This window comes from Hemiscyllium ocellatum, chromosome 19 (assembly GCF_020745735.1).
Source record: "Hemiscyllium ocellatum isolate sHemOce1 chromosome 19, sHemOce1.pat.X.cur, whole genome shotgun sequence".
Lineage (NCBI taxonomy): Eukaryota > Metazoa > Chordata > Chondrichthyes > Orectolobiformes > Hemiscylliidae > Hemiscyllium > Hemiscyllium ocellatum.
Genome location: NC_083419.1, coordinates 31,444,071 through 31,470,912, shown reverse-complemented (window position 1 = coordinate 31,470,912; position 26,842 = coordinate 31,444,071). Strand labels below are relative to the sequence as shown.

At 41.3% G+C, this 26,842-nt stretch overlaps 1 protein-coding gene across 1 annotated transcript in view; it reads left to right on the top strand.

Annotated features, from left to right (window-relative positions):
* Positions 1 to 7,130: 7,130 nt before the first annotated feature.
* Positions 7,131 to 26,842, top strand: part of cftr (CF transmembrane conductance regulator) — a 117,254-nt gene continuing 97,542 nt past the window's right edge. Inside the window, exons 1-2 of the mRNA XM_060839338.1 lie at positions 7,131 to 7,193; positions 19,435 to 19,545. Coding sequence (XP_060695321.1) covers positions 7,141 to 7,193; positions 19,435 to 19,545 — 164 coding nt within the window. The 5' untranslated portion in view covers positions 7,131 to 7,140. The remainder of the gene's footprint in view (positions 7,194 to 19,434; positions 19,546 to 26,842) is intronic.

Genomic DNA, 26,842 nt, shown 5'->3' with positions numbered 1-26,842 from the left:
AGAATTGACGTTTCAGGCATAAGCCCTTTAGCAGGAATAAGGCTTGTGGGCTGGTGGTGCTGAGAGATAAATGGGAAGGAGGTGGGGCTGGGGGAAGGTAGATGAGAATGCAATAAGTAGATGAAGGTGAAGGAGAAGGTAATAGGTTGGAGAGAAGGGTGGAGTGGATAGATGGGAAAGATGATGAACAGGTCAGGAGGACAGTACCAAGTTGGAGGCTTGGGACTAGGATAATGTGGGAGTAGGGAAAATGACAAAAATATTGAAATCCCCATTGATCCCGTGTAGTTGCAGGTTCCCAAGGCGGAATATGAGATGTTCCTCCTCCAGGTGTCGGGTGGTAATGGGTTGGCAATGGAGGAGGCCCAGGACCTGTATGTCTGTGACAACGTGGGAGGGGGAGTTGAAGTGTTCAGCCGCAGGGCGGTGGGGTTGGTTGGTGTAGGTGTCCCAGAGATGTTCTTTGAAACGATCCGCAAGGAGGTGTACTGCCTCCATCGCCACACCCTTGCCACCCAAAACCTGAAGGAAGGACGCCTCATATTCCGCCTTAAGAACCTGCAACCACATGGAATCAATGTGGATTTCAGCAGTTTCCTCATTTTCCCTCCATCCACATTATCCCAGTCCCAAGCCTCCAACTCATCACTGCCCTCCTGACCTGGTCCACCACCTTTCCCATCTATCCGTTCCACCCTCCTCTCCCTCACCTTCATCTACTTATTGCATTCTTAGCTACCTTTCCCCGAGCCCCACCAACCCTCCCTGCCCCCATTTATCTCTCAGCATCCCCCGGCCCACAAGCCCCATTCCTAATGAAGGGCTTATGCCCGAAATGTTGGATGCTCCTCAGATGCTGCCTGACCTGTTGTGCTTTTCCAGCGCCACACTCTTGACTCTAATAGCTGTATGGTTTGTTGATTGATATTATGTTGTTATAATCTATTTAAAGCCTTGTTTTCAAAGTAACCATGTTTAAAACCAGTAACGTGCAGGCAATGGAATTATTACTAGAACAATTAGAAGTTATTGCAGACTTAGGATAGTGAAATATCCATATCTGTTTGGAACATATCTTGCAAAATAACAAATCCCTCTATATAACCTGCAAAGGCAAGTGTAAACATGGATAAATGTTTCTCAAATCACACATCTGGGCAGACACAGATGTCAGCATTAGACGTCAATGTTCCAGTTTGTTGCTTAAGGAAATTCAGCATGGAAAAGTCATAAACAAACCCAAGAATAATGTCAATAACAGGTTTTTTTTTCAAGTTACATTTAATTTTTTTTAAATACTGGTCTCAAAATTCCCAAGACAAGTAACCAGATTATGCTAACACTGAACTGATATACAAACTGTTTGGGCAGAATCTTAAATAGGCCTCAATAATATGGTTAAAAAATCACACAACACTAGGTTACAGTCCAACAGGTTTAATTGGAAGCACACTAGCTTTCGGAGCGACACAATCACCTGATGAAGGAGCGTCGCTCCGAAAGCTAGTGTGCTTCCAATTAAACCTGTTGGACTATAAGCTGGTGTAGTGTGATTATTAACTTTGTACACCCCAGTCCAACACCAGCATCTCCAAATCATCAATAATATGGGTTATGGTGATAAATTTGGCAGTTTTGTGTGAGAAACCCAGCAACGCCTATCTCAATATTGGTCTCGATATTGCAATATTCAATATTTCAATATTACTAGCTGCATCTTTCAACTAATTTCCTGGTGTCAAGGAAAGATTCGAGTTTGGCAGCTGTGATTTGACATTTAAGGTCAATTATTTCTTGATAACCTGGTTAATGTGGCTAAAAAGGTATTTAGCATTTAGCCTTCATTGCTCAGACCTTTGAGTCAAGGAGTTGGGCTGTCATATTGACGTTGTGCAGGAAGTTGGAGAAGCATCTTCTGGAGTACTGTGTACAGTTCTGGTTGCCATGCTATAGGAAGGTTAGTATTAAATTAGACAGGGCTCAGAAAAGGTTTACCAGGATGTTGCCAGGAGGGAAGGGTAATAAAGATAGACTGGATGGGCTGGGATGTTTTTCACCGGACCATAGCAGATTGAGGGTTGACCTTATAAAGGTTTGTAAAATCATGAAGGCATAGATTATGTGAATAGCAAGGATCTTTTCCGTTGGGTGGAGGAGTTCAAAACTAGGGGGCATATTTTTAAGGTGGGAGGAGAAAGATTTAAAAAGGACATGGGGGCAACCTTTTACACAGAGATTGGTTCATATGTGGAAGGAACTGCAAGAAGAAGTGGTGAATGCAGGTACATTTACAACATTTAAAAGATATTTGGATAAGTACATAAATAGGACAGGTTTGGAAGGGTATGGGTCGAATGCAGACAAGTGGGACTAGTTTGGTTTGGGAGCATGGTCAGCATGGACTAGTTGGACTGAAGAGTCTGTTTCCATGCTATGTGACTCTATGATGTCATGAGTGGAGCTTCCTTTCATTAATATACAGTTTCCTATTCTACCAATTGCCATGAGCAAACTGAACATTGAGAATTCTCAACATGGAAATCAGAATGGATACCTAGTGATTTCAGCTTATCACCAGCTGGGAAGAGCCTGCATACTGATCAGGGCACACTCCATGGGCACCAGTCACACATACCCCACATCCACAGACATTGAGATCCAACATAAGCCAGCCTCCAAGAATTCTCTAAGAATTCATAGTACACCTCTGCATTTCAAAACTATACCCTAGGGTGCAATAGTAGCTATCATTGAAATGTTACAGCAAGGACACTGTTCAGGGACATGCACCCAGCTCATGCAGTGAACCATTCTGCACCTCTCATCTGTTTGCTTGCTCTCTTAGTGCCTACTCAGCTTGAGCCTGCCTTGATTCCGCACAGCATCCTTGCTTTGCCTTGCCTTTTTGCATCTTGTTGCTCAGCCAGAGATACCAGACTCACTGCTGTATTGCCTTGCCATTTGGTACAAACACAAAGCCAGGGAGCTTGTTCTGTTTGTCAGCTGTAGTCATGTCATTCAAAGATATATTGGTTTTGATGAGAGTTCAATATGGACCCTTCCCTTCAAGAAACCCTCTTTGACACACCCAACAAATTCCATTCCACCCTTCACTCCCAGTCCAATGGCACAATGTGGCTAGAATTAGATGATAGCAGTGTCATAGGGGAGGGGCAAGTCATAAATGAGGGGTTTGTTAAGATAACTCACTCGGCCTTGCAGAGAGAAATCCTCCAAGAACTGAGAGACTGAAACTTAGTGAAAATAAGTAAGACTCAGCCATTTGTTGCAGTTGAAATTTGTCTGGTCCCGCTGCATTTGAAGAGGGAAGAGGAGGGGAAACAGCAATGCAGATAGGAAAGAACAACTGTTTGAAGAAAAAGGGGAAGATGCAGACCTTACCTCCAGTGTGTCTTCAGTAGGCGCTACTCCCATCTCAACTTTGTGGGGGAACAGTTAACAAGTGTCTGCACTTATCTGGGGAAGATGTTGCTCATTCCTATCAGCTACTCCAGCAATTGAATCCTGAATCAATTCCCTCCTACTTTTCCTTTATCATAGTATCACATTTTGACATTTCACCAGGCAGTTCATGGTGCGGGAAATAACAACATGAATGGAGAATTCATTGGCTCACCGGAAGCTGGATCGAGTTTAGAAGTTTAGAAGAATGAAAGGTGATCTTATTGAAACATCTCAGATCCTGAAGTTACCTGACATATTAAATGCACAAAAAAAAAGTTTCCTCTTGCGGAATCCACTAGAAATCTGGCGATGAGTTTAGGATGGAGATAAGGTGGATTTGTTTTCTCTCCCTCTAGGTTGGTTGTGGTCTTTAGAATTCTCCTGCCCTGAGAGTGGTAGAGGCAGGGTCAATGAATACCTTTAAGGCAGCTGTCGATAGATTCTTGACTGAGAGACAAAGGTTATGAGCGCTCACTGAGAATTTGGAATTTGAGGCCGTGACCAGATCTGAATAATTGTTGGAGCCAACGAGATGGACAGAATGTAGGGGTAATAACAAGTCAAGTTAAGAAGTGGGGCTGGTCGGGGGTTTGAACGTGGGATCTCTCGCAAGGTCGCGCAGCCGAAGATCCAAAGCGAGGATCATGTCCCCAGGATAATGAACTACATGCAGCTGCAGGCCTCACTTTTGCCTGGATGGACAGAATGGCCAACTCTTGCTCCGAATTTGCATTTTCGTCACTCTGTTGGTCTCGTTTCCCTTTTTAAAAACAATCACTTCCATTTCCCCCTGGAGTACGAAATCAAGCCTTGTTTCTGCACTGTCATTTCGGACTCAAGCTTAATGCCCATAATATATACAGGCCGCACTCCCAACACCCACTGATTGTATGAAACATTTGATTTTGAAAAGATGTCTTGGCAAAACTGTCGAAAATCCTCGGACCATGGGCTAGAGAACCGACATTAGTTGCAGACACAGTAGTCAATATGAGTTTGATCCATTTTCTACGATTCACTGCAGTTTTCACAATGTTTATGGCGGCTTGGCACGTTATTGCAACGGACGCATTGAATTGTTGAAATAGCGAAGCTCTAAGTAAATCTGACCTGTATATTTTACAATGTCAATTATCGCCTTCTGTCATTTTGACTCTATGCACCTTTAAAATTAAATGTCCACATGTGGAATTAACGGTTCAGGCTTTGCTGTGACGCACTGCCACCGATGATGGAGAATGTTTTCAAACTCGATTTAAAAGTAGCAGCTCATTCATGTTGAGAAATCCAAATGTTTGCCAATCCGCTGGTTATACAGCAACTTCACCAGCTGAAGTGAAGAACAATTCTCCCGCCCGGTGGGATGGTGACACCTCTGAAGCAGGTACATGCTTTTGGAAACATTTAAATACCAAAGTCTGACTTTTTATTAAATATCTCCCAACACTGTATGTTTATTAAAGAACTGGATAAGAATTCTGGTCCATCTCCCAACAAGTATTCATTGAAAATATTTCGCCAATCTCTATATTCAAATGCAGATTTCATTAAGATAGCCCAAAGCAGTACACCAATGAATTAAATGTGAATACATACAGCAAAAATACAATAACCAGGTCAATTCTTACAGTAAATTCTGATTTGATCCTTTATCTCCAACAGAAAATGAAGTAATTTATTACAAACCAAACCCTTGCTATAGATTGTTCAGCCTTGAGCAAACCCAAGGTTAGAAAGGGAACGTTTTTAATAAGCAACTAACTTGTTTTCCTCAGAGATGTAACAGACTTGTTCATTCAGTAATGATCAGGGTGGAATCGCAGATTTATAAACACTAATAGAAAATGAAATAAGGATGGGTTCACCGAATGATCAACTCGCAGTGATTTACCTGTCGGGTGTGTTAATTCCCATCACCACTTCAGCACCTTCCAACACAGGCCGCGGGGATAGGTTGCCCGTATTTAACACAGCCACAAACTGCCTTCAAACATATATCCCCTCCAACTTCCTGACTTGAAATCTGATCTCCCGCTTGAGTGTGGATTTAGGATTAAATCCGCCAATAAAATAAATATTTTTAATGGCGCATTCTCTTCAAATACTGGAAACAACAAGAGCTACCCTAAACTTTATGGTTGCATTAATGAATTGACCTCCTTGTCAGCAGTTACAGACATTTAGTCCTGTGTTGGTTTATGCAGGACCTGTTTTAGTCCTGCACCGCGTACTGCAGCCCACACTCTCCCTTCCATTGATATCTCCTTTGACACGATTGTGATAGTAGCATTTTTGTTCGTGGAACGAGTTCGAATCCTGAGAATGGCAATTGAGTCGAATGGAGTGAAATCGGCCATTTCGGACCTGCTTGGCCGCTGGGAAATCCTGATGAAAATTCCAACAGTTTCATCTGAAAAGAAGAATATAGGTTCAAGTGTCCAGAAGACAGGTTAAAACCAAACTCAGAAAGTTTTTTTTTCAAATAATGTGGATAGTGGGGATGATGGGAGATGGGGTGCCTGGGCAGTAACATGCAAAAGCAACACATCCATACCGAGAAGGTGGGCAAAGGACACATCAAAATCCCTCATCTTATTCCAGGTCAACCTCATAATACCAGTACTGACATGGCTGGAGGAATTCACTATACTTCAGGCGGAAAGTGATCAGGTTATAATTAGTTTAAAATCACACAACACCAGGTTGTAGTCCAACAGGTTTATTTGGAAGCACTAGCTTTCGCAGCGCTGCTCCTTCTTCATCTTTAACTTTGTGCACCCCAGTCCAACACCGGCACCTCCGAATCAGGTTATAATTACATTGTGTATAGGTCTTTCTGTTAGATGTGAAACACTGCTTTGGTAATCTCCAATCATTCATACGAATGTTGATATAATGAGATTTACTTATTGCCTTTTGATAAACTTTTCAATAACGGGGGAGGCACATGTTTGCTTTGTTTTCTGTCAATATCGTTATCTAATGGATCATTGGAAATTTGGGTTCATGTAAGTCCTGCCACACGTGGCTGGTGAAATCAGAGAGGTTGCTGCTGTCGGTGAGAACTGCTGACAACACCTTGTCAATTCAAAAGTTCAAATACGGCAGGGGCTCCAAAATCCTAGAAACCGAAAGAGTTACCATTTGGTACCTTATCGTGAACAAACAGCTTTCCTTTTTGTTAAAAAGTCCGTACAAAACAATGTAACGACCACAAAAGAGATGTAAAGTAATTCTCCAGTAATCCTCCCAGGACAACTGACAGATTAAGGGGATGGCGGGGGGTGGGGTGGCATGTTCACCCAAAGGGTGAATAGAAAACTCACAACTACTTTCCATGGAGGAACGTGTGCCCATGATGATTGCAATGTCAGAATTAATAGCAGGTACACTTGACAATATCTTTGGTACGTTAACCATTAATAAGTCACAACATTTACTAGTTGTCTTGCAGTCGTTAATGATTACTGAGAACTGGACAGCAATTGGCAACAATTGAAGCTCTGGACGAAACAAGGTTTTGTCAAGTCGAGAAGGCGCAACGCTGTCAACTCTCAGCTTCCCTCTCCCTCCCTCTCCCGTCTGCGCAAAGCAGTGACATCATCAGGCAGTGTTAATAAGGTGGGGTGCGGGCAAGCTCTCTTTCAGGTACTGGAAAACCTTCACTGGGCAACAATGCAGAGATCACCCATAGAAAAAGCAAATGCCTTCTCTAAACTCTTCTTCAGGTAAGACCGAGCTTGCCCATTTCTAAGCAATCTCACTCTATCTCAACATTTCTGTTCTCACAGCAAACAAGTTCCCAAAGTGGAACTGTTACGGCATTTATACAGATTTGAGCATATTTATTCAACTGGCGGTACATTTTGTTTTCTCTGACTTGCACTTTGCTCCTTCCTCTGCCCGAACTGCAGTGCAATCTGCGAGAAGTGTCTTTCACTTAGGTGTTTCTGAATTACGGGATATCAAGGTCCACCGATAAAAGAACTTGAAATCTCAGAACATTTGTCACAGTTCACTAACCGGCAACAACTACCAGTTGCACTGACCTTTCTCAGCCTACTGTTTGCAAGTCAGTCCCCAATCGCTGTAGAAGCGAAAGCTTTCTCTGAGGATATTTCTAAGTTTTAAGAGCCCGCTGTTTAAAGTCCAGCTAAACTTTTTCAAAAGTCTTCCGTAACTGCAGCTTCTCTCTCTCTCTTGCACACACACACACACGATATGCAGGGACGTTGACGGTACAGACGCCAGAAAATCACGAGCTCCTTTAGGCTTTCATTGTTGTAATGAAAAGGAAGTATAAAATCACATCGTTACGTTACTCAACTTGCAACACTTGAAGCTACCCGGAAAAGTTATTCCGGTCTGATTTACGAGTTTATTTGTTATAAGTTGGCTCCAGATCTTTCGGAATGTACGCCGTTTATGTTTTCAGGATGGGTATTTATTGGGAAAGCAAATCAGTGTCCTGTAAATGAAATGATTTAGCTGTGAGTCAGGTGGGCAGAGTACAAAAAGAAAGAAACCATGTATTTGTAAAGCTAAATGAAATTTATTTACTAAATGTCTTTGTGGGTGACTCATTTAATTTTCAGTTGTGCTAAAAGATGCTTACATGACTGTACATAGTGGCTACATTGTAAGTCCGTCCACTGAATGCCCTTACATTTGAACCATGTCTATGTTAGAACCTAGAGTAGGACCAATCACACGTCAGAATCATTTCAGCCAATCACGTCCCAAAATGTCAAGCAATTAACTCCTGAAGTCTCACAAACTTGTCTCAGACTCTCAATCCAAACATCAATAGGATTCTCAATTTGTACACTGCCATTTCGGGTATTGTCAGGCAGGACAATTTATCAACCATTTTAGAGATTTAAAAAAAAAGTTTTTTTTCTAAAAGAAAATAGCTCTTATGCAACCTACATCAAATGTTTAATCACGGAATTAGAATACTCGAATCAGTAGAGGCCCTTCGGCCCATTGGGGCTGCACCCACAGAAACAAGACTCTAAATCTACACTATCTCTCTTTGCAGCACTAGGCCCTCGACTTAATGTTAAGACGCTTCAAGGGCTCATCCAAGTTCTTTTTTAAAGTTTGTGATGTTTTCTGCTTCAGCTACTGTCCAAGGCACTGCATTCCAGATTTCTACCACCCTCTGGATGTAAACAAATCTTCATGTCCCCTGCTATTTAACTTTAAATTATCCCCTTTGTTATTGACTCTTCAAGTAAGGGGGACAGCTGTTTTATATCCACCTTGTCCATGCCCCACATAATCTTTTACACCTCAATCAGGTTTCTTCTAAAAAAACAACCCGAGTGTATCCAGCCTCGCTTCACAGCTAAACTATGTTGCCCTATTCCAGCCAACATTCTGGTGAATCTTTTCTGCGCCCCCTTTAATACAATCACATCCTTCCTATGGTGAGGTAACCTGACTGTATATAGTACTGCAGTATAATCTAACCCAAGTCCTGTACATTTCCAACGTATTCTCCTTGCTCTTTTAATCTCTGCTCATACCGATAAAAGCAAGTGCCCCTTATGCCTTCTTAACTACCCTATTAACCTGTTCTACCACCTTTAGGAATCTTTGGCAAACACATCAAAATCTTTCTGCTTCTCAGAGCTTGCTAATGTCTTGCCATTCATTGAATACTCCCTTGTCTTGTGACTGGTTTCAATTATACAGCATGCCATCTGAGTCAGGTCTATAGACCAGCTCTCCGATGAGATCCATTTCCCGACTTTAGCTCAATACTTTTGTATTTAATTCATTTTTCAAATTCATTCCCAATTAGAAATTGTTTCCGCTACACTTTTGGGTAGTGCGCAATCACTCCTTTATGTAAAATTAATTCCCCTCAACTCTCTTCTAGCTTCTCTTCCAATTATTTTAAAGGGCCGTCTGTGACCACTGTCTTATTAGTGGAAACAATTTCTTCTTATTCATTCGATCAAAGCCCCATTCGATTGGAAACTTGTATTAAACTTTCCCTTATTCTTCCCGCTCTAAAGCAAACAACTCCAGGATCCCAGTAATATTTATCAGAACGTTAGTAACCTCTTCATCCTAACTTCCAGCCCTTTCCTGTCTTCTCTCTGCTGTGGGGGAAAAAAGCCCCAATACCTAGCGGGTAGCTACACGCCTGAAGTTCAGGATCCAGTTTTTTTTTCTCAACCTGATATTCAATAAACTAGAAAGCTTGTCAGAGTGTGGTAGATTAAAGGCCATAACTGTGTAATACACATAGTATCTGTCCATCCTCACTCTCCAGTGCGAACTGCGACTGTTGTCCACGCTCCCACTTTCTCTCGCCATAGCATTTTCCGCCTCTAACCTCATTCCCAGTTCCTTTAACTCTGGCATTTCTTGAGAGCAAGCACTAAGTCAATTGCGGATCTCTGCGGTGAGAAGAGAATTTTGACAAATTTTGCTCGTGGTACAGACGGTGCAGCCGGTACAGTGACACAGAAATGAGAGACATCAAAGTGGGAGAAGTGGGAATTGTAACAGAAAGGAGAAGATACTAACAAAAACAAAAAAGAAGAAAAAAAAGATACTGGAAGAGTGTTGAGAGAAAAAAAGAGAACGGAGTATAACAGAGACCCAGTGCAACAGATTATTCGAGCGATTTGAAATATAACCGCGCGTCGACATAAACATAATTCCACATAATATCTTGAATTTAACATATCCCGATGATGAGATTTATTGAATTATACCTTGGCCAGTGATTAATATACATTTTGTATTGCGTTTGTACAGAAATGTATTGGCGTAGGCATGATGGACCTAATGACCTCTTTCTGTGCGGTAAGCATCCAACGATTCCATGATTCTAAAGTTGGATGCTGTAGGAAATATGGGAAAGTGAGGACTGCAGATGCTGAAGATCAGAGCTGAAAATGTGCTGCTGGAAAAGCGCAGCAGGTCAGGCAGCATCCAAGGAGCAGGAGACTCGACGTTTCGGGCATAAGCCCTTCTTCGGGCTCATGTCCGATTCTCCTGCTCCTCGGATGCTGCCTGGCCTGCTGCGCTTTTCCAGCAGCACGTTTTCAGCTGCTGTAGGAAATATGTTATTAAACATATGAACGGTGACTGGATAAGTTCCTGGGTAAACCAAAAACAAAATGACAGATTTATAGATAATTGAAATTAAATAAAGACTGAAACATTTTAATTTAATGTTTGTTGGAGACCAGAAAGGGAGAGAGCAATAGAGATTCGAATCACGGAAAGTTAGCATGTAGGTAAGTAAGCGATTAGGAGCAAATAGAACGCTATATGCTAACCAGGCCATTCAGTCTCCCGAGTCTGCTCCTCTATCTAATAAGATCATAACTGACCTGATTGCAACTACATAGCGGATTGAGATTCGCATTCCCGCCCCCCCCCCCCCAAAACACACACAGTCACAACATCCAACCTCCTGCTCACCAAAACTTCCTCCACTATGCTTCCACTAGCTTTTTCAGGGAGAGTTCCAGAGCCTGACCATCCTCTGAGAGTTTTATTTTATCCCTCTCTGTTTTAACGACCTCTTATTTTTAAACAGTGACCTGTACTTCTGAATTTTCCCACAAGGGAAATATCATTTCAACTTCTACCGCTGTCAAGACTGTTGAATACAATGTGTAGGCGCCGGTATTGGACTGGGGTGGAGAAAGTTAAAAATCAGGCGCAAGTCAGGCCTGCAGATGCTAGAGATTAGAGTCGAGGGTGTGATGCTGGAAAAGCACAATAGATCAGGCAGCATCTGAGGAGCAGGAGAATCGACGTTTCGGGCAAAAGCCCTTCATCAGGAAACTAGTCCAACAGGTTTATTGAAAAGTACAAGCTTTCGGAGCGCTGCTCCTTTGACACAGCTCCCTGACAAAGGAGCAGCGTTCCAAAAGCTGGTGTTGTGTGATTTTTTTTCATTAAGACGGGTTAACATCTTTTATATTTCAATAACATTGCTGCCCGCTCTCCTAAACGCCAATGGATACAAATCTGCCCTGTCCGACATTTCCTTTTAAGGCACGAGTCTGGTAAATCTTCATTAATCTGCTCCTAATGTATTTACACAGTACTCACTATCTCACCGTGGTCCCGTGAAACTGAAAACTATCATTAATTGCGAGGAGAAAGTAATAGACAAGTGAGGGTGTTCTGTTGCAGTTGGATAAAGTGCTGGTGAGTTGGAGTACTGCGTACAATTTGGGTGTCATTTTTAAGAAAGGACGCAAGCCCTTTTGAGACAACTCGGTGAGATATTGTGGAGCGTGGGACGCTGCCTTAGGATAGTTCGGACAGGCTTAACGCGTATCCATTACAGTTTGGAAGACTGAGATGATCCTGTTGAAGTATATTGTATTCTAGGGGGACTTGATAGGGCGGATAAGGATGTTTCGTCTTGTGTAACAGATTATAACTGGAGGTAACAATTTAAAAATGTGAGTTTAAAATGGAGATCAAGAGGATTTATTTCTCTTAAAAGGTTGTGAGCATTTGGAACGCTCTTCCTAGGGAAATGGCAAGGTGGGAGCATTAAATACGTACCGGCAGAGCTTGGACAGATTCTTGACTGCCAAGGAAGTCAGAGCTTATGATGGTAGCTGGGAAAATGGGAGTTAAGGCTCGAATCAGTTCAGCCAGGATCTTATTGAATGGTGTAGCAGGATAGATGGGGTGAGTGACTTCCTCATGCTTCTAATTCGTATGTTTGTATGTTCGCCTGGTTGGAGGAATAGAGGGCAGTCGTTTTGGAGTTGCCGAAACTCCTGATACTGTTCACGTACATTAGTCCTCACCCCCGGCAATCACATGGGTCACAAGTGTGGCCAAGTCTCTTCCAAACCTGCCTGCTGGAAAGAAAGTACAACTCCAGTGAAATCGCCAGTTCAAACTCAGACTCGCAGATCCCAAATTTCCCTGTCCTCATTCCCACACCAACGGGTAAGTGACCCATGTGATTGATAACGATAAGAATTTGGGGCGTCAAGATGGCTCAGTGGTGAACTGCGGCCGTGCACATTCTCCCTGTGTCTGGATGGGTTTCCTCTGGGCGCTCCGGTTTCCTCCCACAATCTAGTGATGTGCAGGATGGGTGAATTGGCCACAGTGTTCAGAGATGTGCAGGTTAGGTGCATTAGTCGGGGGTAAATGTAGAGTAATGGTGAATAGGTTTGGGTGGAATACTCCGGTGGACTTGTTGGGCCTGTTCCCACACTGTAGGGATTCTATGATAAGAACTTGGTGAGTCAGCAAAATAGAACATCGGCTCAGTGCAGGTCACAAATAAAATATATCCAGCGAAGTGCCCACAAAATAATCCCGGGATCTACTTGTTTTATAGGGACTCCCTTTTTCTGGAGAGCGGCCAGAAACGTGGCATTAAATTAGTGAACCCTCAAACCTGATGGGTTAAAGGACCAGTTGTTGTGTTATAAAGCTTTTATTTTCGTTGTTATTATTTGTTTGTCCATCATGCTGTCGTACTTATCATACTTAATGATGAGACAATTGAGATTGAACAATCTTTTTATAACTTTTCTTTTTGGCTATGACAATGATTTCAAAATCACTTAACCCCTCTGATGCCGGTGCTTCTCCACTTATTCTGTTGAGCAGATGAGAGTGACTTCTGCAGGAAGTGGTGTCGGTCTTTAAATGTGCAGAGTGGGTCCCCATTGGCAATGGGCGCTGGCTCTTGTATTAATTGAGTGGGGTTGCAGTCGTGGCCGGCTCGGATTGTCGACTGTAAAGCGTGATGGCACAACTCTAGCCTTTAATTCGGTAGGATGAATGTTCCAGTCCAACCTTTCGTACAACGTTGTCGCGCTCAATAACTTACTATACAGTACAAATTCAAAATGGGGAAATTAGACCAGACTCCCTGAAAAGCGATCGTGGGCCGAAGAAGAAAAAAAAACCTGAACTTGCCTAAAACGTTAGGTTTCCGAGTCAGGAGGCGTAAAATCTCACAAAGGTCCCGGCTGTCATATGCTGTCAAATTCTTACCCTACATTCACCAAATGGACGAATCTGGTCAGTTTTATTGTGTTTCTTACTAGACCCCACCCCCCTCCCTCAACGTCTTCAGACAACTTGCATTTTCTGCTTTCTCCCCACCCCGCATCTTTGATGCCATCTCAACTCCCTCCACTTTAAAATCAGGGCCTTTATCATTATATAGAGATAAATGTTGACACTTAATATCTGGATCACGTCAAGGCTGAATGAATAATCAAAAACATTGCACGTTAACTCGATATGGCAATAATACTCACTTTAAACTGATGTGGAAGAATTGTCTGATGTTTGCTGAATATGCAGGACACTAATAAATGGACAAAATCATTCCACAGCTTTGACTTCATGTATAAGGGCAGATTCGCTTATGACAGGATGCTGTAATTTCTAATTCCCTATAGTAACATTTTAGAACAGGTTCACAGCAAGGAAGTTAAACTCACTGCTTTCTCACTGTTAGATAAAAGCCAGCAGGCATTATGTTGTGCTGTACTTTTAGTGCAGACGTTTCCTGAATCAGTACTTTTCAGAATTGACTTCATTTTCTCGGCACAAAACTTTAATTTCTAGAACAGCAGTATTCATTAAAATTTACTCAGATGGTCTCAACCATAGGAATGACATGGCAATTGATTTTAAGGCAGAATAGGCACAATGCCTGATAAGTGCATCAAGATGGAAACGAAACACTGTGGATACTGCAAATCCGAAATAAAAACAGAAAATGCCGGAGAAACTCAGCAGACCTGTGGAAGGAGAAAGAGTTAACTTTTCAAATCTGATATGATTAATTGAAATACTAACTGTCTTTCTCTCTGAAGAAGTCGTCCAAATTCTCCAAATTTTCTGCTTTTGACAGGATGTAAGGTCCAAACGTTGGTGGATTTTTTCATTCCAGTTGTGACACACCAGTTGCCAATTGAAGGGTTAACTATTCCTTTACAATAAAGGAGATTGGTAACCTTAGTCCTACTAGGCTAATATGGGAGAAATGAACTTCATTAGAAAAACACTGTCCTACCATTCAGGGCTGAGGAATATAACAGAAATGATTTGTGTTTATATATTATGATTAATGTAGAAAGCACATTCCATGTTGTCATGTATTATCAGTAAGTTTGAATGCCAAACCAAATAAAATTATATTCAGACTGATAACAGAAAACTTGCTCAAAGAATTAGGTGGTGAGAAGTAAAGGGCAGAAGATGTGAATCATTTTGGGGATATTATGGAGGGAATCCAGAAGGCCAGCTAGATGAAAGTACACCTGTGACTGGTGGAGCCATTAAAATCATGAATTCTCAAGAGGTCAGAATTGGAGGAGTGCAGAGAGTATTGTGGGACTGAAGGTTACAGAAATAAGAAGGCTGTGAGGCTTTGCAGGAGTTATAGAGCAAAGGTCTGCTAGTGAAAAGGAGCAAAATAAATACTGTACAACGCGCACATGAAGTGTTATAAGTGCAAATTCCACCATACTTTATCAGCTCTACCTTTGCAAGAGCATGCAGAAATTCATTGGTTACAAATACAGCTATATCTGTTCAAAATGGAAACAATAATATTAATTATTAGCAACACCCCGCATTGTTCGGAGTTTGTGACAAACTAAAACTAAAACTCTCGACACGAGATTTTTGTTACAAAACAAAGAACTGTGGAGGTTTGAGATCTAAAACAAAACAAATTGTTGGAGAAGTTCAACAGATCTAGCAGCATCTGTGTGAAGAAAACAGAGTTAACATTTCATGTCAGGTGACTCTTCATCAGAATGCAAGATTTTTTCATTAAACACTAATAAAACTAATGTTGGGGTTTTACTGTAAGGAATATTCCATCTGAGAAGAATAATACTCATAACTTTGAACAAGCACATCTCCCATGACAATTATACTAAGTGCTTTAATGAATAAAAAATGCTCTTGGAAAAAGTTATATTTTTTTCTGTCTTGGTTCTATGGTGCAGTATTTTGTGACTCACAAAATGAATGTTAGCTTGAATTATGAATATCCATGTTAGGTATGTTGACAAATGCATTGTGAACGTATCCTGTGATTTCATGGTTTAGTGACCATTATTTATTAGAGGAATCCATTCCTCACAAGATATAAGTAAATTTGGATCTACTTCAAAGCTGTTATAATGCAGGGTTACTATATGATTGATTAAAATAATCAGTCATGTACCAAAGGCACAGCGTAAAGGTAAGTAATGAAATGGTTCAAGAAATCATATTTCAATTACATTCTGATTATCATAGTCCTAAATCATGATGTGATAGCTGTATCATTAGCATATGAACCAAAGTTAATAGCCATTTCATCATGCAGTAAAACACAAAAATGCTCTGTATATTATAAGTAATTGCAGACAGTTGCATTTGGTCTGAAACATATTTGTTGGTCAATATGCATTTAGAAGTGGTTCCCCCACATTGTATTGAACACAGAAAAAAATATTAATATATTACCATATCTGCTGGGTACATATGAATTGTAGCAAGTTTGTAAAATCTTCATGAACAAAAATAGAAACCTTTGAATTTTACTATATGAACCTTTCACCTTACACTGGGGCATGCAATGGAAGTGCAGCATAAGTGCAGAAAAATTTTGCAAATGTACAGGGATATTTCAGAGACATGGAGAAAGTGGTGCATGTGTGGAATGAGTTGTCAGAGGAACCCAATAGAAATAATCAGAAAAGAGGAAGTCTCACCTTCCCAAATAAAAAAAGTTTACATTCAGTAACTGGTATCAATTTCATTTTTTAAATTCCATGGCAATATAATAGATTTAAAATCAGATCATGGAATTATAAAATTTCTAACATAGAGACAAGGATATAGAGACACTATAGTAGAGATACTAACCTTTATATTATATGGTGCAGTTGGCACACCAAGGTATTCTGACTTTGTTAACCATGCAGCAAAAGAGTGTTCCATTGTTAGTTTACTTCACATTAGAGTTAAGAGAATGAACCAGTTAATTTTAAACATTAAGAGCTTTCAGGTGTGTGCCAGCTAATGAAATGGACTCCTAAGTTAAGACTCTGCTTTTGTACATTATGCTGATACGAAATTGAACAGACAGTGGTTCCTCAAAATCAGTGTTATTAATGCAAATATAGTTTATATATCTATGTAGTAAAAAGTTCATTTTGCATAATGCCTTCCATATCTTGATATTATTTATTTATTTATTATCATATGTCTTTGTTACAGTGAAAAATGTATCTTAATATATAATTTTTGATATTTTGTTTTTGCCCTTTTTATGATATAAGTGAATTGAATTCTTGGAAATTATGGGTCTAGATTATAGATAGATCAGTTCAACTTGCAAAAAAGGAGTATTCCTCATTATCAATGATGTACACGTGAGAGGTATCAAAATATTTAAATTATACACAAATGTGACAGCATTTTTGTAAAAGACTAATTAATGTTAAAGTGTACCTTTCATTAAGAATGTTTTTACTAAACTGTACACAGTCTTCTTAAGTGGTACAACATAGACATAAAAAAAATGGAAAATAAAGTACATAGGGACTAAGATTATCAGTGAATTTAGTGCAACTTAATTTTTGTTGCCTTCCGGTGATCTGATGGTGAATCAAGGCCTAGAGTCTTCAAGTGGAGATGGATTAGAGTACAGGTATTAAGGAAAACATGCAGACATCATTTAGTCTTCATTTTGAATCTGTCTATATTTGTGTATTTTTCATTATAAACTCCTGTGCCAATATTTATAATGCAAACTGTTTAAGCAAACTTATCACATTATGATTACACTTTCCTGTCATTAGCAGAGCTGCAGCACCTTCACTTCTAGAATATCTGTCAGGTAATTTTTTTAAAAAGACTAAAATGTTGTCCGATTGCATTGAAGGGTTTATTTATTTTCAGTGATATACCAATAAGTTAGTGTGGAAACAAGTGAAACGTTTGCTTTGAAAAACAAAGTTAATTTTGAATGCAATTTTGTCTCTGCATGCTGATGTTAGTTTGATACATTAAGTAACACTCTCAACTCTCAGTCGTAAAGCTATGGATTCAAATTTCACTACTAGGTATGAGCACACGATTTAGGCTACAACTTCAGAGTTGTGCTGGGGGATTGCTAAGTTATTTCAGGACATTATAGTAAGGTTCAGTCTGCCTGTTGAGATGACTTGCAAAGGTCCAATGGCTTTGTCTGAAGACAAACAAATGGTCCCCCTCAGACCGTGATCAACAGTAAACTGAAACATTTCTTTAGCTAAATTTTAATTTTCAATTTCTGGGATCTTGCAATAGCAAATTTGAAGGCACATTTCCCTATGCTGCATTTCAAAGGTACTTAGTTGGCCATAACGCATATTGGATGCCCTGAGAGCATGAAAGAAATTAAGTAATTCAAAATTATGAATATTTCTGATGGTATTTACCATTAAGAGAATAAGGCGCAACCTTATTTGTGTGAATATCAGAGAGGAAATTAGGCTTACAAATGAAAACGCAGCCAGGGTTGGAGGATTTGAACTATAGGGAGAGGCTGAACAGCTGGGGCTATTTTCCCTGGAGTGTCGGAGGCTGAGGGGTGATCTTACAGAGGTTTACAAAATTATGAGGGGCATGGATAGGGTAAATAGGCAAAGTCTTTTCCCCTGGGGTCGGGGAGTCCAGAACTAGAGGGTATAGGTTTAGGGTAAGAGGAAAAAGATATAAAAGAGATCTATGGGGCAACTTTTTCACAGGTGGTAGGTGTATGGAATGAGGTGGGATTAGATTGGGTTGGGATATCTGGTCGGCATGGATGGGTTGGACCGAAGGGTCTGTTTCCATGCTGTACATCTCTATGACTCTATGAATCTAAGTCAGCTTATTTACTCAGCTCAGCTTATTACCAAGCTTATTCAATTAACTCAGGTTATTCTGCATATTGATTTGTGTATCTTATTGCTCTTAACAACAGCAATAAGATCTGATTGTAAAACCAGGAGCAGCCGTCAGTAGATCCTATGAGAAGTGGAGATGATGCAGGAGTGGGTGAACCAGACCAACAGAGGTTCACAGTTGTTTTGTGGAGTCTAGAGGAGCACTGCACCTCTTCCTAAGTGTACATTTATCAAAAATTTCCTCTCACAGTTCAAAGATGTGCAGATCAGGTGAATTGGCCACATTAAATTACCCACAGTGTTAGGTACATTAGTCAGAGGGAAATGGGTCTGGGTGGGTTACTCTTCAGAAGGTCAGTGTGGACTTGTTGGGCCAAAGGGCCTGTTTCCACACTGTAGGGAATCTAATCTAATCTAAAAAAAATGGTGATTACGTAAACACTACTGATTGTTGTAAAAAATCTATTTTGTTCACTATTGACTTTTAGAGAAGGAAGTCTGCTCCCCTTAACCAATCTAGCCAACAGGTCACTCCAGCCCCACAGCAATGTGGTTGACTGTTCACTGTGAAATAGCCTCGAACACCACCACTCAGCTCCAGGATAACTAAAGTTGAGCAACAAATGCTTGTCGAGCTAGTAAAGTCTATAATGCACGAACAAATAAAAAAGTTATGAGCTGTTGATCAGCAGCTGCCCATTGTCATTTTAAGCACCAAATGAACTAACGTCCAGCCTGGAAGTTAGTGCTCGAAAGCACATAAATGAGATGATGTGCTCTGTCTTGTCCACATTGAACCACCTGGCCTCAGCCAGGAAACCCATACAGTGTTGTGGCTGAAATTAGTTAATTTAAAGTACACTTAAAGTATTTCAGCACCCGAAGGATTCCATGAAGTGAAATGGTGCACTCCCAGCTTATGAAAATCCTGCACCAGGAGCACAAAAATGCTTTTTTTAACCTCCTTGTAAAATGGAGGGGTTTGAAATTGTATCTGGGACATCATGGCAATGGCCATGGTTCTATGTTTGAATAAATTATTTATTAATGTTGCATTCTGTAGGTGGCCAAGATCCATTTTGAAGAAAGGCTACAGGCAAAAGCTGGAACTATCAGACATCTACCAAATTCCTTCATCTGACTCTGCAGATGAACTTTCTGAGATGCTAGAAAGGTATGTGAAAGCACTTTGTTAATAATGCTTTTCTCAATATTGTCTTCAATGCTCATATGCAAAATTATGACCAATCAAGCTGTAAAGGTTTCATATTAGTTAAATGAATCTCTGAGGTTATAATTGTGATACAGTCTTCTCAAATTGCATTGGCAGAATAGTTAGATTTTCCTCAGCTACACAATGCAATATTATGTAATGTGTGGAAAATATCAAGGGGAGTCAATTGAAGACACTTTTACAATTTACCACCTGCAGTAGGACAAGAATCCAACTTCTCCTTGGCCACCCTATGTAAAAAATAGTCAGGGCACAGGCCCAGAAATATTGATTTTCATTGTGACAAGAACAATTCCAGGGATCAGTGGAGAAACAATACAATTTAGGGTAGCAGCAGAGCCAGCTGAAACATTTTTTGGCAAGAGAGCATCCAGGAGTAATCATGTTCCCCTGTCCTCGTGCCACAAGCTTCTTGATGATGCTGATTTAGCCAAGAGTCTGTACTGTCGGCTTGATGTAGAAAATTAGATTTGGGTTCATGGCAATGCCAAAAGATGGATGGATCAACCCTCTTCTGGTGAAAAATTCAGGCTAATGTCATGAAACTCATCTTTATTCTTAGAGACTTTAAATAATTTACTCAAAGTTAAGCATCCACAGCATGGTAATGAAATAATTAACAATTAAAACTATATTCCCTACAGTGTAGAAATAGGCCCTTCGGCCCAACAAGTCCACACCAGCCAAAGAGTAACCCACCCAGACCCATTTCTCTTTGACTAATGCACCTAACATTATGGGCAATTTAGCATGACCAATTCACCTGACCTGCATATCTTTGGACCATGGGAGGAAACCCATGCAGACACAGGGAGAATGTGTAATACTCCACATAGGCAGTCGTCCGGGGCTGGAATCAAACGTGGGACCCTAGTGCTGTGAGACAGCAATGCTAACTACTGAGCTACCGTGCTATCCTGGAGGAATGAAATACTGAATTAGTACTGATAAAGAAATTCAATGATAATGGTATCTCTCCAAGGTTAATAAATGACGATTTATCATGCTTTATCATTTTTTTCACAATTGGGTATAAGCCAGATGTACAAAGCATTTAATTAAATTAAGAAACACTTTCAGACAAAATTTGAAGGGGAGGTCACAAAAAGGTCTAAGTCCCAGATAATTAAGTCATTCTGTAAAATATTTTATTTCTGTTAAAAAGAATATGTTATCTGCACAACTGGAACATGCTGTGAATTGATTTAAGGAGAAAGTGAGGACTGCAGATGCTGGAGATCAGAGCTTAAAAATGTGTTGCTGGAAAAGCGCAGCAGGTCAGGCAGCATCCAAGGAACAGGAGATTCCTGAAGAAGGGCTTATGCCCGAAACGTCGAATCTCCTGTTCCTTGGATGCTGCCTGAACTGTTAATTTATTTACTTTGCATATCTGGCATGGTACCTCTCCTGTTGGGGCATTTATCATAAATTATTGCATGAGCTTCATGCAAATGTTTCTCCTTCAATATTCCAGGATTATACTTAGTGAACATCTACATTCCTTATATGTGCTCCCTTCTGACAATGTGATGCAAATAGTGTGTAAAGGTTTTAGCATTTACTTTGTGTTTATTAGATCCTGCAGCACCTTGAAGTGACCTTTTAAAATTTGTCTGCACTTTGATAGCCCATGTGCTAGTTTTACATGGATTTTTATATTGCTTGTTAAAATGCAGCTGTAAGTGTGGGGGAATGAACCCCTATCCACTTGTACAGTGTCACAGATAGAACAGAATCACAGTCAGAATTATTAGAGCTCCCACTGCTCAGCAATGCATCTCACCAGTCTTAGCAGAGAGAATGTGGACTACTGTGTCAATATGAAAATCTTTTGTTTCTTTCATGATCTAACCTGACCATTTCTCTTCAACATTTTTATGAATTATTTGTATTGCAGATTCTTGGCCACAGGCAGATCAATGTGACAACTTAATACATTTCATTTTGGGCCATTAGAACAGTAACAACTTAAATTTATCTGGCACTTTTACCATGATAAAATATCCCAAGTGCTTCATCAACTGGGTTAATAGACAAAGTAGGCGTTTATCCCATCAATTCATGGTTAGATTCAAACATAGGCCCCAGGGGTGAAAAATTGTTCAACTCTCTCAATGTTAGCTAATCCCATTTCACAGATTCATATTTCTAAACATTATTACCAACAACAGAGAAAGTAATGTTTTTGAAGAAAGGAAAGTCATATTTACACCCGTTGCTCATATGTCTTATCAATTCAATTACTTCTTACCTCATAACAAAGTGAGCCTTTCATTTTGTTCAGTGAGGATAAAGGAAATTTGGTTAGAAATTGTAATGCCTCAATTTAGTACAAAGCCTGTTCAAACTATTTACATATATCTCATTATATTTACAGATAAACTCCTGGTAAATGATTCATCAGCATCAGACATATTGGATTAATCTATTGATTCTAAGGAATTGTTAAATTAACCAATGACAGATTGGATGAGCAATTTTCTTGGACAGAGTAAATGTGTCTGCTCAGACTGAACAAACAGAAGTGACCCTTGATAAGCATTATCAAAGTTACAGTTGTAACAGGATTGACACATTGCTTTAATATCTGCTTGAGGTATTTCAATTGTTGATCCATGAGTCAACTAATGTTATGTTCTCTGCAGTTCAATGTGGACTTGTAATATAGGCGGTATAATTAGAAGATAGAAAATAAACTGGAATCCCCAGGACTCCACTGACAGATGGCTTGCAGTTACAAACTATTAATAAAAATATTTAAGAGAAATGTCCAGGTTAGTTAATGAAAGACACAAGAAAGAAAACACACAGTTGCTTGACTCACTGAACTGCAGCTTCTGAGCAATGAGGGTCATTATATCTCACTTAACTGTCTGTTTCTCCTATTCCTCCCTGTGCATGTGGATGAACCTGACACCACAGGATTCTCTCCTGCGTGGGACTGCACAAGTGCTTGGTTTTCAGCTGTCTTCTGAGTGCCAGTGGCCTGGGTCATATATTTCTTAGCCAAATATGGAGCTGTCACTATGAGGGGTTCTCCAAAGGTGTACACTCTCCAAGACCAATGATTCCTAACTAAAAGGAGGAGGAATCTAACATTGAGCACCTCTCCACCAGTATGGGATCACTCTGCCTTCTTTATAGCCTGCGTTTTCCTGTGGTAAGGGAAAGGGAGTGATTGAGTAAGATCACAGCAGGTGACTTGGTTGTTTGATGCAAGTGGGTAAAAAATGGTGAGGAGGCAGTGCAGAAGATATACAGGCATGGGAGGTGAGGGTGGGGTGGGGTGGGCTGGGTTGGTTGACAACATCTGAGGGGAGATCTTGAAAGCAAGACTAACAATGACAGAGCATGAGAACAGTGTAGCACTTTTCCTGTAAGAGTGGAGAATGTTATTCACTGACTTATGGCATTACTGGCTATTCCTCAACATCATGCATAAGTCAATGACCTGCACAGTAACCTCAGACCTGGGTGCCAGGGTCTGCAGACAGGACCTCCTCTGCCTGTTTTAAGAGATATGGACTCTTCTCCTTTGCATAAACCTCTCAACCAGGACCTTCAGATCCTTGTTGGAGAATCATGATGCCATCTTCCTCTTCTGTGTCATTCTCTGGAAGTGCCCTTAAATGAGCAGAGCAGCTTCAGAATGCCAGTGTTTGGCTGGGTGTACTGCGGCCTTTCAAAGATGGTGCGGATGGTCTTATGATAGTAGTTTTCTGAGTAATGAATTGTTCTGATAGCTGTGCATGGTAAGATAGGGCTGAATTGAATGCGAGGAGTGCCATAGGGGCTGGGAGGCAATTAATTTGGTCAGTTTGGGAAGATGCAGATGAGAAATTTTGTCAGTTTTCATGACAAAAGTTCCTTCAGAAAATATATTACATTTGCAACTTAGACAAAGAGAGCAAGATCAGTCCAATATTTTTACAGGCATTTTAAATGCATCTGCAAAATTAGTAAATCTGATCATCAATATCCATTGAGCATTTTTGCACACAAATATACTTGCCTCCAATTAGTCTATTGACTATCACTTTATTTGTTCAAGTTCGGCAAGACTGCAAATACATGAGAAGGAATGTTGTCTTTGGAATAAAGAATCCCATTCAATATGTGGTGAACCAAAATAAATTTCAATCATCCTTATTGACAGCTTACCACCTCAGCTTTCAAGAACAACACATGTATCAGTACAAGTAATCAGTTGCTTTCAATTTTAGCAATGAAGCTCAGTGAGAATCTGAAGTGAACAAACAAGCCTGTTTAAACAGCAAGCTTGTTTTCCAACAGCTGAAATACCTCAAGCAGAACTTTAAGTGATTGTGTTAATAATTTTTGAACTATAAGTTTGGTATTGTTTATCAAGGGTCAATCCTGTTTTATCAATTCAATTAAGTGTGAAGGCATAACTGATTTTCTGTACCGTGTATTTTTCCACCTGTAAAATTTGAATCATATTTTGATTGCCACTAATCTAAATTTGAAGATATACATGAGGAGAGGGCTGTAGTGACTGTACTGTGGTCAGCGAGCTTATAGAATATGAGTCCCTTGATTGGGGCTGTTAATCTGGTCCAATCTGGGAGCCCTGGCTGACAGATAAAAGAGAGGATTGTCAGAGATTCTGCTACTCTCAGTTCTGACTCACTGGGCTGTGCCAGAGTCAAGGACTTTCCATGTATGAAAAAAAGGGTGACTTGGTGATGGGATACTGGCCTCAATAAGTTTAATCACAGTCATAGAGTCATAGAGATGTACAGCACAGAAACGGACTCTTCGGTTCAACTCGTCCATGCTGACCAGCTATCTCAATCATTTGCCAGCACCCGGCCCATATCCCTCCAAACCCATCCTATTCATATACCCATCCAGATGCCTTTTAAGTGTTGCAATTGTATCAGCCACCACCACTTCCTCTGGCAGCTCATTCTAGACATGCACCACCCTCTGAGTGAAAATGTTGTACCTTGGGACCCTTTTATATCTTTCCCCTCTCATCTTAAACACTCTCTAGTTCTGGACTTGCCCCACCCAGGGAAAATACTTTGTCTATTTATTCTATCCATGCCCCTCATGATTTTGTAAATCTCTATATGGTCACCCCTCAGCCTCCGATGCTCCAGGGAAAACAGCGCCAACCTGTTCAGACTCTCCCTATAGCTCAAATCCTCCAACCCTGGCAACTTCCTTGCAAATCTCTTCTGAACCTTTTAAAGTTTTACAACATCCTTCCAAAAGGAAGGAGGCCAGAATTGCACGCAATGTTCTAAAAGTGGCCGAACCAACATCCTGTACAGCCGCAACATGACCTCTCAACTCCTGTACTCGATGCTCTGACCAATAAAGGATTCAAGAGGATGAAGAAAAAAGGAGAGAGAGAGGAGAGTGTATGGAACTGGGGAGTTAATTGCTTAACATGCAGGAGAAATTTCCAGATTTTGAAAGACTTTATATTTGGGAAAAGAACAGTATAAATCTCAGTAATTGTGATGAAAGGAAATTCTCTTCTCTGAGGAGAGAAGAGGCCAGAGTTGAAACGTTGCTCAGTGGGTGGGGCCTAGAGGGCTGGGGAGTATGCCTGATGATAATACGTAATTTATAGCTCCACTTCTATATTTTCACTCTGCTGTGTGCACTCTGTTTTGTGCTCTTGCATTCCATGTTCATGATCTATTCATTCCTTGTTATTGTTCCTGTAACCTTACTTTTCCAACTGTGGGTTGGGGAGTTTGATACTTTGTTCAATTATTGGATTTTATTTAAGATATCCAGCATTACCCTGCAACAGCACTGCTGTGCCACCAAGTGGAGATGTTTAATTACTACTGTTCATTTCGGCGGAAAGATGTAGTGTTCAGTGGATTGATAGTATCTTCACCATCCCTCCAGACCTCCCCCTCTCTGAGGATGAAAGATCAGTCCTCAGCAGAGGCCTCACCTTCATTCCCCTACGCCCTCGGATTAATGAGTTCAACACGCGGCGAGATATTGAACAATTCTTCCGCCGCCTTCGCCTCCGTGCCTACTTTTACAACCAAGACTCCCGCCCACCCTCTGACGACCCCTTCTCCCACCTCCAACACACCCCATCTACCTGGACACCCCGTGCTGGCCTCTTACCCGCCCTCGATCTATTTATAGCCAACTGCCGCCGTGACATTAACCGACTCGACCTGTCCACCCCTCTCACCCACTCCAACCTCTCACCCTCAGAACGTGCAGCCCTCCACTCCCTCCGCTCCAACCCCAACCTCACCATCAAACCGGCAGACAAGGGAGGCGCGGTAGTAGTTTGGTGCACCGACCTTTATACCACTGAGGCCAAACGCCAGCTCGCGGACGCCTCCTCCTATTGCCCCCTTGACCATGACCCCACCTCCCACCACCAAACCATCATCTCCCAGACCATCCATAACCTCATCACCTCAGGGGATCTCCCATCCACTGCCTCCAACCTCATAGTCCCACAACCCCGCACCGCCCGTTTCTACCTCCTGCCCAAAATCCACAAACCTGACTGCCCCGGCCGACCCATTGTCTCAGCCTGTTCCTGCCCCACCAAACTCATCTCCGCGTACCTCGACACGGTTCTGTCCCCTTTAGTCCACGAACTCCCCACCTACGTTCGGGACACCACCCACGCCCTCCACCTCCTCCGTGATTATCGCTTCCCTGGCCCCTAATGCCTTATCTTCACGATGGACACCCAGTCCCTGTACACCTCCATCCCCCATCAAGAAGGACTCAAAGCCCTCCGCTTCTTCCTTTCCCGCCGCACCAACCAGTACCCTTCCACTGACACCCTCCTTCGACTGACTGAATTGGTCCTCACCCTGAATAACTTCTCTTTCCAATCCTCCCACTTCCTCCAAACTAAAGGAGTTGCCATGGGCACCCGCATGGGCTGCAGCTATGCCTGTCTCTTTGTAGGATATGTGGAACAGTCCATCTTCCGTAACTACACTGGCACCACCCCCCACCTTTTCCTCCGCTACATCGATGACTGTATCGGCGCTGCCTCGTGCTCCCACGAGGAGGTTGAACAGTTCATCAACTTTACCAACACCTTCCATCCTGACCTCAAATTCACCTGGACTGTCTCAGACTCCTCCCTCCCCTTCCTAGACCTTTCCATTTCTATCTCGGGCGACCGACTCAACACAGATATCTTCTATAAACCGACTGACTCCCACAGCTACCTGGACTACACCTCCTCCCATCCTGCCCCCTGTAA